Source organism: Puma concolor, chromosome E3, assembly GCF_028749965.1.
Source record: "Puma concolor isolate L17-30 chromosome E3, mPumCon1.1.hap2, whole genome shotgun sequence".
Taxonomy (NCBI): Eukaryota; Metazoa; Chordata; class Mammalia; order Carnivora; family Felidae; genus Puma; species Puma concolor.
In genome coordinates, this window is record NC_141682.1 from 27,406,626 (window position 1) to 27,419,586 (window position 12,961).

Here is a 12,961-nt window from a genome sequence, read left to right on the forward strand (position 1 = left end):
TTCAGAGAGCACATGTTTGTCTGCAACTGTGATACTCAACATGGGGAACATTCCGGCTTTGCAGGGAATCGCTCAGTCCCCGTGCGATATCACTCATACCAGAGGGCCATCGACACATACGGAACTCTTAATGGAAGACTGCAGCCACACAACGTGGCCCCAAGCACCCCAGATTAAGTCATCTTTTATGATCAAAAGCAAAATATCTATTTCTTCTTGGGATAGTTGGGTGGCTCAGTTGGTAGGTGTCCGACTTTGGCTCAGGTCATGATCTCACAGTTTATGGGTTCAGGACCTGCATTGGGCTCAGTGCCAGCAGTGTAGAGTCTGTTTAGGATTCTCTCTCTCTCCCTCCATGTCCTTTCCTCTCTCTTTCTCTCTCAAAAAACAAAAACCCACAACTATTTCTTCTTTGAAGAACTAAATGTAATGCCCTGAAATCTTTTCCAATTCACAAGTCCATGCAAACAACTAAACACTTGACCTTCAGATACAAATACATCACTTAAAAACAAAAGATATTTGAAATGCCTGGGTGGCTCAGTCGGTTAAGTGTCTGACTTTGACTCAGATCATGATCTCGCAGTTCATGAGTTTGTGAACTCAGACTCTGTGCCGACAGTTTGGAGCCTGGAGCCTGCTTCAGATTCTGTCTCCCTCTCTTTCTGCCCCTTTCTTGCTCGCGCTGTATCTCTCTCTCAAAATAAATAAAGAAACATTATAAAGAAAAGACACTTGACATTTGAATGAGTCCTTTAATATGCATTTCCGACGTGCAGAGAATGGAAATAATGTGCAACCTATCAAAAGGTAGGCTGGCATGGGTTTTCAGGTTGGCGTTTCACCCAATTTCTAAATTGTTAAATTCACCAAGTTTCTCCACAGCATTTGAGCCTAAAAATAAACACAGTGTCTAATGTGCAAAACAACCTCTTACAGCCCAAGTATTATGGGGGGGGAGGGGCAGGAGGGCAGAAGGGTGAGGGGAATGTAAGGCGTTAAAACAATGGTGTTGACACCAAATGTGGCATTTGGATGTTCATAGAAATCCACTTCCTGAGGCCTCGCTTGCTGTTCGTCTTCCGCCCTTCAGGAAAGCTCCAGCTTAAACAACAGCCCCGCGAGATTTCAGGGCTTGCTTGGAAAAAGCAAACAACTCTGAATCCTAGAGACTGTTTATGATACACAGCCTTTGGTTCCTACGGGTGTGACATCTCCAGATTTCCCACCCAGGGCTCCTCAGAGAGGAGTTGCGCCCAGCAGTGAGGTGAGAAGACACGATTCAAACAGAAGATTTCAAACTAAACACAGCTGGCACTTCCCAACGTCTGTGTGTGTGGAGTGCTCTCCCAGGCTGGTATCACAGAACAGACATTTTCCACAAGGGAAGAGGAAGCAGAATTTCTTCAATCCACAGTTCAAGTCATAATGATGTCATAAATTGAAGCCCCCCCCCCCCCCCGCCTTTAAATCACTATTTTGAAGATTCCAGTTTTTTTAAAGCTTTGGTGCAGTTTCCTAAATAAAAATGAGGCAGCCCAAGGTGTTAAAAATACAGAGTCCCTGATCCATGTGAAACCTACTGGTCAAAACCTCCAGCTGAGGTGCCAGGTCATCGGCATTTTTGACAAAGGTTCCAGGTGACCGTTGCCGCGGAACCCAAAACGCACTGGGTGCATGAGATCCATAAGCAGCAGCTAACTCTGCTAACTAAGCATTCTACAGCCTGTATGTTCTCAGCTTTGGAATCATCTGGGAGCTTTTAAAAATAATGGCACCTGGGTCCCAATCCCAGAGATTCTAATTAAGCTGGTCTGGGGGGCAGCTCAGACTCAGGACCTTTTTGAAGCCCCCAAGCGATTCTGACGTGCAGCTGAGGTAGAGAACCACCGAGGCAGCCATTTCCTGAACAACTGACTGATAAATTACTCTGCCTGAAATACTTGCTATGGAACTTATCAGCACTGCTGGAAAAGTACTAAAATGGTGCTTTTCATTTGTTTCCAATTAGTAACATTCTACAAGGCCACTAGCAGTTTCTAGAATTCAGTTAGGAATTAGGCATATAAATACACACACACACACACACACACACACACACACACACACACCCAAATAACCAAAAACAAAAGGATAAAGATAACCGATAGCCGAATACTAAGAAAGGAAGACAGATCAAAGGAAGCAAGCAAACAGACTAATCAATCAGAGGACAATTACCACTGAGAATACGTGGGGAAAAAATCCAAACAATATAATGGAAAAATGAACAAGAGGAATCAATGAAAGCTACTTTCCAGGGAAGGAAACCCACATGGCCGATAAACAAGTGAAAAGATGCCTGATCTTATTATAATCAGGGAATTGCAAATTAAAACCACAATACAATGATTTTATTATCTCTTAAATTGGAAAAATTAAAATAGAAAGTCTGCTCACACCAAATGTTGGTAGGATGCTCAACAACACAGACTCCCACAATCCCACCGCTGCTACCAGTGCGTGCTGGCACAGCTATGCTGGAAAGTAACTCAGCATTGTCTGATAAAGCTGAAGAGGCACACACACCCCACACCCACTCTCAGGTAAGGGCCCTCATCCCCAGAGAGGCCAGCAGGCATGTCCAAGAGTGATCACAGCAGCATCGTTCATAACGAGAAAAGGGAAAAACCAGATACCCATCAACAGAAAGAGTGAGACATATTTTATGCATCAGTAGACTCATTACTGTTAGGTTGGCAAATCTCTCTCTTCTACAAGGTCAACACAATCCCTACCAAAATCCCACAAGGTCTTTTTTTTGGGGGGGCGGGGGGAGGGTGGGTAGAAATTGACAGGTTGATCCTCTAAATCACATGGAAATGCAAAGGACCCAGGATAGCCAAAACACATTTTTGGGAAAAAAAAAAAAAAAGAAGAAGAACCAATGTAAAAGACTTACACTGACCAGTTTCAAAAATTACCATAAAGCTACAGTAATTGAGACAGTGTGGTAATGGCATAAGGAGAGACTTACACAGATTTAAGGAATTAATTCAAGAACCCAGAAATAAACCCTTGCATTTACAGTCAGGTGACTTTTGATAAAGATGCCAAAATAATTCAATAGGGAAAAGACAGCCTTTTCAACAAATGTTGGCGAGAAAACCAGACATCTGCATGCAAAACAAATGAATCTAAGGGAGCCTGGGTGGCTCAGTCAGCAGAGCGTCAGACTTGATCATGCCGCTTAGCTCATTAGCTCAGGTCATGATCTCATGGTTCTTGAGTTCAAGCCCCACGCTGGGCTTTGCACTGAGTGGAGCCTGCTTTGAATTCTCTGTCCCCCCCCCCCCCACCTCCTCCACTCACTCCCCCTCTCCAAAAAGAAACACTAAAATTAAAAAACAAAACAAAACAAAAAAACAAGTCTAGACCTTTATACTACACACAAAAATCACTTCAAAATGGGCCATAAACTTAGATGTAGGAGCTAAAACTATGAAGCTTCTAGAACAAAACATAGGAAAAAATTCTCACCACCTTGATTTAGACCAAGAGTTATTAGCTATTTACTCCAAAAGCATGAGTCAAAAGAGAGACTATTGATAAATTTGATTTTGTTAAAATTATAAACTCCTCCCCTTCAAAAGACACCAGTGTGAAAATGAAGACAGGCCACAGACCAGGAGACACTTGATAAGGAACTTGTATCAAGGATACATAAAGAATTGTCACAACTCAACTAGAACATAACCTGATTTTTAAAATAGGCCAGTCTTATTAAGTACATTTTTCACTAAGAGAGAAAAATGGCCAATGGGCATAGGAAAAGAGGCTTAACATCATCAGTCCACAGGGATTTCAAATTAATGCTACAAATGAGATATCACTTTAGCCCCACTGGGGTGGCTACAATCAAAATAACAGTAACACGGGTGCTGGACAAGATATAGAGGACCTGGAACCCACACACCAAGCTGGTAGGGATGCAAACAGAACAGCCGTTTGGAAAGCAGGTTGGCCATTTCTCAAAAAGTTAAACATACCCTTATCATAGGACTCAGCAATTCTACCCCTAGGAATCGACTCAAGAGAGATCAAAGCATAGGTCCATGCAAAGACTTCTATGCAAATGTTCACAATAGCATCATTCATAATAGCCAGAGTAGAAATGACCTGTGTCCATCAACTTGTTAATGGTTAAGTAAAAATGTGGTCATTCAAGGGGCGCCTGGGTGGCTCAGTCAGTTGAGCGTCCGACTTCGGCTCAGGTCATGATCTCACGCTTTGTGGATTCGAGCCCCATGTCGGGCTCTGTGCTGACAACTCAGAGCTTGGAGCCTGCTTCAAATTCTGTGTGTCTTTCTCTCTCTGCCTTTCCCCTGCTCACACTCTGTCTCTGTGTCTCCCCAAAATAAATAAATGTTAAAAGAAAAAATTAAAAAAAACAAAAACAAAAAACGTGGTCATCCATACAATGGACTACTACTTAGCAACAAAAAGGTACAGGGTATCAATACAACAGCACGGACAAACCTCAAGAAACATTATGCTAAGTGGAAGAATCCAGAGACGAAAGATTACACAAAGAATGATCCTGATACATGAAAGGTCTCCAAAAGGCAGATTTATAGTTAGAAAGCAGACCAGTAGTTTTCTGGGGCTGGAAGTGACAGGGTCTGAGTGCAAACAGGCTTGAGAGAATTTGGGGGAGGGGGTATAAAAATGCTCTAAAACTGAGTTGTGTAAATAGCTAAGTAACTGTTACTAAAAATCACTGAACTATATTCCAGTAAGACTACCACACAACACAATACTTTACTGCAGAGCAAATAAGGTGAACTGGGCTCATTTCTCTCTACCTGCCCCTTGACTCTCTTTTTTGGTTAAAAAAGTACTCTTTAAAGTATGCAAAGTAAAAGAGTTACTATTAACCAGATGTGGAGTTAATGAAACACTTTCATGGTTATTTTCTTTGGGAAGACATGAATTAAATCTTCTCCAGATGTCAAACTCTTGGAAGTCAAGTTCTCTGTACTCCAGTCCTCTTGGGGAGATGTGGCCAATGAAAATATTTTGAAGAAGCGCTTATGAGTTTAGATATTTTCTTACTTGAGCCACTCAGCAAGCAACCCCCATCATGTGCATCCAGGATGAGAGGACTCTTCTTTAGGAGTATTTACTTTGTAAACTAACAACAGTGACTGCAGGGAAATGAGCCCAGGTTTGCCGGTCTTGAAACGCACACACACACAAAACCACCTGACACACAAAGTGTCATCTTTAAAGATTTCAAGCACTCAGTGTAAAGACTCCAGAGGAGAAAACAAAGGTCACATAGCCAAGATATGTTTTTTCCTTTTCTCTCTCTTTTTTTTTTATATTGCCATGATGTTGACCAAGAACAGGATTATCCTTTTGAACTAAAATGGCTGTTCAGAAATTCTTTGTGAACTCTGCTCTGAAACATAATGCACACATTAGTCCTTTTACAGGGTATTTCTCAGCATGTCTTGCCACAAGATGATCTGAAGGGTCAAGAAACAGAATAAGCTATTTTCCTTACAGAATTTGATCTTGTGATCCAAGAGTTGTCATGAATCAACAAATTCACCAACAAAGGGTTCAACAAATGTACGTCTCCTAACACTGTGAACATGTTTTGTCATGTGATTATGTAGAATGAGCCAGAAATGCATATATCAGCGACACACAACCATTAATCCCAAAGATACAAAGGAAATTTGATCAAGGAAACCCAAGACAGTTGGTCAATCTTTAGTCTGTACAAATTGTGATTTGTATCAGATGTACCAAGGCCACTGAACTGCACAATCCAGAGGGAATCATTAATTCTGTAATCCAAGCTGAATGTCCTGGAATGGTGCAGTATACAACCCGTGCAGCTGTACATGGTGGCCCTCAATAAAACATTCATAATCATGGCCTTTCACGGTAAGTATGTGAAAATGGAACAGGTCAAAAAAAGTAGGGTAAGACCCTGAAGGCAGGCCTCTGAAAAACCCTAATTATCTACAAAAGAAGTTTTACATAGGAAATTCTGGGGGAAAAAGAAAAAAAAAAAAAAATCACTAGACCTGACCTGGATGACTATTTTTAGAGCCTTCACTTTCTGGTCCGAGGCCCATGCGTCCTTCAGAGACTGGTTGAGCTCCTCAATGCGGTTCACATAATCCTGTTGAGTCAAGTTCAACAGTTCTTTCTGGGATCCCTGTGGGCAGAAAGTAGGAAGGTGTCGACACAAAAGGAAAAACATTATTTGGTCACCAACCCCATGAATAATACTGAGTATTGACTGAGCTTCAGTATCTAAGTCTTCCTCACAACCCCCCAGGACTGATAGTATTGTCCTGTGACGGAAGAGGTCCTCTGAGTTTTCTGCAAAGACGGACAGAGTGCAGGCACTGAGATGGGCCTTGGAGCAAGTCAGACCTAAGTCAACCCCCTTGTTCACCCACTCACTGGCCATGTGATTCTGGGTGAGCAGCTCTCCTCCCAGAACCTCATCTATACCAGGAAAACAGGATCCACCACCTTATTTAATACTCATTGGGACCTACCGTGGACCAGGCATGGGCCACCATATGCTCGAGATACAAAGGTGAGCAAAAAGACATTATTTCTGTGCTAACAGAGTTTAATGTACAAAGGATGAGATGCGTATTAACGAAAACTGAGGTAAAGGCTCCAGAGGAAACAATTCTATGCAGACCTATAGCATAGTTCACTGAATCTGAGGTGCCAATTATAAGAAGCACAATTCTTGGTGTCCCACCAAGGAAGAAAAAAATACCCATCACGGACATGCATCAATAAGAAACACAGCTCAATTTCAAGGATAGTCAAATGTGGGGGAAAGGCTTTCTCTCAGAAAGGAAGAAATATGGTAACAAAGGAATGGCCTCTAGACAGGTGGTCAAGAATGGTTTCCTGGAGGAAGTGATACTTGGGACAAATGCTCCATGGTGTGCGGGTGTTATCGGACAATGTGGAAAGTGGAGGGCAGGGGCTTTACCTAGACCAGGGAGAGTGCCTTCAGGTCAGAAAGGAGACCATATCAAAAAGCTGTGGTGAGGCCACCTGGGTACCTCAGTCAGTCAGCTGAATGTCTAACTCTTGATTTTGACTCAGGTCAAGATACCAGGGTCGTGGGATCAAGCCCCTCATCAGGTTCTGTGCTGACATGGTGGAGCCTGCTTGGGATTGTCTCCCCCTCTCTCTGCGCTCCTCCCCAAGTTGTGCACCCACACATTAAATAAGCATTAAAAAAAAAAAAAAATACTGGCATTCATTAAAAAAAAAAAAAAAAAAAAAAAAAGCTCTGGCAGAAGAAAGGTAGACCATCCCAAGGATGAATTAAAAATAAAGACTTGGGGCGCCTGGGTGGCGCAGTCGGTTAAGCGTCCGACTTCAGCCAGGTCACGATCTCGCGGTTCGTGAGTTCGAGCCCCGCGTCAGGCTCTGGGCTGACGGCTCAGAGCCTGGAGCCTGTTTCCGATTCTGTGTCTCCCTCTCTCTCTGCCCCTCCCCCGTTCATGCTCTGTCTCTCTCTGTCCCAAAAATAAATAAAAAACGTTAAAAAAAAAAAAAAAATTTAAAATAAATAAATAAATAAATAAATAAAGACTTAACACAGCCTTTGGCACGTGGTACCTGCTCATTAATCCTCGGCTACTGTTAAGATGCTATTTACAAAGTTCACAGGAGTGAGGGTCATGCTAACCCACATGAGACCAGGAACCAAATCTCTTTTCTATCAATCTTCCCTGGAATCCCAAGAACTCTTTACTAAGGAAATACATGTAGGATGTTCAGGAAATTTGGATTGATCCCAGCTGGTCACTTGAACTACGAGACAGGGTCCTCCTTATCCCTCGGCAGTAAGAGGAGCCCCGTGACTAACTTGGGCGAATGGGCCATGAGCAGAGCTGCCTGTGTCCCTTCTGGGCTGAGGCAGTGAAAAGTGACCCTTTTTCAGCTCCTACTGTGATGAACCTGGGAACCATCTGTTGAGATGGCAGCATTACATGATGATGGCGAGTCTGTTGCCTTCACAGGATGAGTAATGTGAGGAAGAAATAAACTTGTGTTACATTAGGCCACTGAGATATGGAGGTTCACTTGTTACCACAGTATCACCTAGCCTTGCCCTGACTAATACACCATGTTTGCTTGGAAGCCATGGGGCAGCCATCTACTGCTATGAGCATGGAGAAGCAAGAAAATCCATCTGCAGGGGGAAAAATAAAATAGAGAACCAGAGAGGCAGTGACAAGAGGCTCTGCGGAAAAGAGAGAGGCAGGACAGTTGGTAGCCATCTGGGCGATTCTTTAGCTCTTGGTTCCAGGCTGCTGTGCCCTTGGGTTCAGGGTAGTGCCCCCGTATCCTGCAACAGAGTCCCCATTTGCAACTTAAGCCAGCTCAAGTGACATTCAGATGGAAGAGCTTTGGTGAAAATGCTCAGCAAGTCCATTCGTACCAGCCAAGGTTGGCTGAGGATACGCAGACCAAGGCTCCCGGTCGCCCTAATTCAAAACGTGTCCTTTCCGAACTGAGGAATAGATGTGGACTAATAGACTTTGCTGGGCACCAAACTCTGGTCTCAGAGCCAGAAGGACCCTGAACCAAGGGCCAAGAGGCAGGACACCGCGATGGCAACTGCCATCACACGGCCCTCTGTGGATTTCAAAACATCAGCACTGGGTCCACACACCTATGTTCTTTATCCCCATGTTACAGTCAGGGAAGCGGATATAGGAAGGGGGAACGCCCAAGGGCACTCTACTAATAAGCAGTTGAGCTACAGCCTCTAGACTCAGGTTGAGCTGGTGGGGACACCAAGTAACTCGTGCAGAACGCATCCCACAGGTGCTGGCTGTTGGGTCTAGGCACTTGAGATACATTAAGTTACAACTCTAAGAAGCAGGTACTATGCAGCATCCCCATTCTACAGGTAAGTAAACTCAGGCACAGAGCTGTTAAGCACCTTGCCCCAAATCACAGAACTGCCACATGGTAGAGCTGAGATTCAAACTCAGGCAGTCTGGCTCCAGAGTCTGTCTTACTCGCAATGTTATGCTGCCTCTCTAAACGCCATCCCAGAAGACGCAAACCCACCTGCCTCCGGGGGCCAGGCTAGTAGTGTTTATGAGTCAATCGGGAAAGGGAGGACTGTGTACCCTGGATGGCGCGTGCCCTGGTTAACTCCAGGAAGGTGGACTCACAATTATCAGGTGGAATTAAAAACAAAAAAAAATATGACTTATATGTGAAACTTACCCATTTTTAAGAGTTGGCAAGTGAGTCATGTTTTTTAAAAGCGTATTTTTTGAATGAGTCCTGGGGGCCACAGCAAGCCAGCAGAGCAGCGGTATGCAGCTTCTGCACAAGGTAGGACCCTTATCTATGCAAGGCGGCTTCCCTAGGAGATGGCTCCCGCTGCATTTTACGTCAAATCCTGTCCCCCCACACGATCTGGGTTTGCTCAGGCATCACAGTGAGAAGACGCCTTCAGAAAACCAGCCCACGGCAACTCCTGTGAGCTCGGCCAACTGCACGGCTGGCATCTTTCCCTGATCAGCTGGTGCCTCAGGAGGAATGAGCACAATGTGCGGCTTGGGAATTAATCAAAGAGCAGCCACCAAGACGAATCTCACTTGGAAGAAGGAACGAAAGCATGATCCTCCCTGTGCTCAGCAAATGACTTGCTCACCTCCTCAAAGTCATCCAGCTCCTCCAGCCTGGTCCGAACCTTCTCCGACATGGCAGACGTGGCGGTCGCTTTGCCTAAACAGAATAGATTCATGTCACACAGAATGGATTTCTCGGACACCAACTCCCCCCCAGGGAAAGGCATCTTTCAGTCTACACTTCGTTGTGAATAAAGAGGCCAGGGAACAATTCATTACAGACAACTCCACGATTTTGAAAACAACGTCCTTACATAACCAAAGTTCCACTGGAAACATTTTTGTTTAAAAGCTGCCCCCCCCAGCTCGGTGGGGCCAGCCTCCATGGTTCCACTCCATTCGGTATTACAAATTTTTCCCTGCATTACTCGCTTGCTAAAGAAAGGCAGTCCAGAGGGGATGCCAAAAATCCATCATGTGATTGTTTTCTACCAACAAAAGGCCCTCTCAGGCTCGCACTCAGTGCAGGACCGAAGCACTCTGATACCACTACAACCACGTCACTGTGTGCCCAGCACGAGGGCTTCAAAGCCCTCTCTTCAAGAGAACAGGGCTGGCCACGCCTCCTTCCATCACCTGTCAGAGATGAAGGGACACCCTCCAGGCTGTGGGCCAACCACAGGGCGAGCCTATCTGTCCAGCATGCTCTCCAGTGACTCTTATCTCAGAACCCTGTCCCCATCTGAAAGGGGCTTCTGTTCTAGCTCTGAGGTCCCCCTGCTCCCACCCACCAAACTCAGGAATGAAAGTTCATTCTTTCAAGGCACTAGCGTCTTAGATCTGTTGCGAACTCACCGATTTGTCTGGGATCAGCTGAGAGCAAGGCACAGTTATTTATTTGCTAAAAAAACTATTTAAGTTTCCCAGTACTGGTTTCTGTTTTTGTTTTTTTACCTCATTTCCACTTTTCCTCTTATTTTGAAATATGTACAGAAAGTGCACATATGTACATTTTAACAGATAATCATAACCTTTGTAACCACCACCTTGCTCATATACCGTCTTACTTCTTTTGTTAACCATTATCTTTAGTTCATGAATTTTACCCTGGTTGTTGCACAGAGCTGTTTCCCTGTTTATTATTTTCCACTGTGTTAATACAGCACAATGTACTTCTTATTCTGTTGACGGATGTCTGGGTTGTTTCCTGTTTGGGGCTACAGTAAATAATGCTGCTGTGAACATTTGTGTTTTCTCGTTTGTATACACATACATTTCTTCAGGGCAGCAGGCAGCGCTTCTCAAACTTTCAGAGGAGTCACTTACAGATGAATTAACACACACAGACTGATTTTTAGTAGGCCTGGCAGGGCCTGGGACTCTGCCTTACTAATGCAGCTGGCCCTTGGACCACACTTTAAGAAAAACAAGGGGACACCTGGGTGGTTCAGTCAGTTGGGCATCCGACTTCAGCTCAGGTCATGATCTCACAGCTTGTGAGTTTGAGCCCCGCCTCGGGCTCTGTGCTGACAGCTCAGAGCCTGGAGCCTGCTTCAGATTCTGTCTCCCTCTCTTTCTGCCCCTCCCCCACCCACATTCTATCTCAAAACAAACAAACAAAAAAAACCCATGGATTTGGGTAGAGTTGGAAAAATACTTTCCCTAAAGGGTCAGATAGAAATATTTTACATTTATGGGGTGCCTGGGTGGCTCAGTTGGTTAAGCATCAGACTCTGGATATCGGCTCAGGTCATGATCTCACAATTCACGAGACTGAGCCCCGTGACCGGCTCTGTGCTGACAGCACAGAACTTGCTCGGGATTCTCTCTCCCTCTCTCTGCCCCTCCCCCACTTATTCATACCCATGCTCACTCTCAAAATAAACTTCATAAATATTTTAGGTTTTGTGAGTCACGTGGTTTCTCTCACACCTACTCAACTCTGCCATTACAACACAAAAGCAACCACAAACAATATGTAAACAAGCTGGCCTGGCTGTGTTCCAATAAAACTTTACTTCCAAACTTAAACAGGGGGCCAGATCTTGCCCTGCAGGATGTAGTTTGCTAATTTCTGATCTAGAGTATATCCTAGTAGAATTGTCGGGTCCAAGGGTTGGCCCAACTTCAATTTTAACAGATAACGTGAAAGTGCTCTTTACACGGTGGTTTTATCGTTTTAACCTCCTACTGGCAACATAAGCCTTCCTGCTGCTCTACGTTCCCACCAACAAGCGATCTCGTCCATCTTTCTGATCCCTCCAAACTGGTGGCTATGCAACAGTAGGATTTACTTTTTCACGGTTTGGGGTCAAAGTTATGGCCCTCACAAGGTGCTCCCACTCTCTTGATTACTCAGGTGCTGCCCCCACCTGCAGACAACGGGGGAGAGTCGCAGCTGCCATACTCGCGATTTGCATGTAAACCACAGCTATGCTCATCTGTACCCCGTGGGTACCTGAGCTGTGTCCGTTGCCTCAGAATTGCCTAGGAGCCTCAAAACAAAACAAAACAAAAAAAACACCAATTCCTGGGTCCCATTCCTCAAGATACATTCAACAAGTGGAACAGGGCCCCATGGTCTTTATGTCTATAAAGGTTGCACAGCTAGTCTGAGACATGCTGGTCAGAGCTTCTGACCGTGTATCCAGGCTGAAGAAACAGCACTGCCGTGTTGCCGTGTTCAGGGACCCGTGGCCAGTAAGACTGTGGCTCCAATCCCTAGCGTGTCTGCCTTCTCACAAGGGATAAAGACTTAAAGCAAAGTAAACGATCTCTAAAAAGGAGAATTTTAACCATTCTACAGCTGCTGAGGAGGGGACGGGGAGCAGATGCTACTGCTCTGTCTAAATTCAAACAGTGAGCTCATGTTGTACTTTTAATAACTTTTGTCTTTTTCCCCCCATTCATCACATGAGTATGTATTTCAGTTCTGCTAAGTCTGTACACAATCTAGGAAGTAACAGCTTTAATGGAATTAAACACCAGTCTGGATACTGCAAACTTTTTTATACTAAAGGTAATAAGCCAATTCCCCATCAAGAGTAACAACAACCCAAACTCACCTTTTTCAGATCCCATAAACAGATTCTGCAGAGGCAAGTAACAATTTGTTAGTATTTTTTAAAACTTAATACCATTTCTATGACAAAAAAAAACTTGTAAGATACTTAAATATTCAAGTTACGCCAAGGCCACATGATCTGTTATTTTCCAGCAAAGCTACTTACTTATCCAAATGCAAAACAATTATTTCATCAAAGGAGGAAAACACAGCTCACCAAAAACTACCGAAGATTCAAATTTCCACTCAGCTCAGAACACTCAAA

The 12,961-nt window shown here is 44.3% G+C and overlaps 1 protein-coding gene across 2 annotated transcripts in view; it reads right to left on the minus strand.

The window, feature by feature from the left end:
* Positions 1-12,961, minus strand: part of VPS35L (VPS35 endosomal protein sorting factor like) — a 118,424-nt gene that overhangs the window by 87,614 nt on the left and 17,849 nt on the right. For both annotated transcript variants that reach the window (XR_015245701.1, XM_086692934.1), the window contains exons 5-7: positions 12,698-12,722; positions 9,716-9,789; positions 6,086-6,214 (exon numbers count right to left, since the gene is read on the minus strand). Coding sequence is in view for 1 of the 2 variants with exons in the window: in XM_086692934.1 (XP_086549060.1) it covers positions 6,086-6,214; positions 9,716-9,789; positions 12,698-12,722 (228 nt within the window). In the remaining variant the exon portion in view is untranslated. The remainder of the gene's footprint in view (positions 1-6,085; positions 6,215-9,715; positions 9,790-12,697; positions 12,723-12,961) is intronic.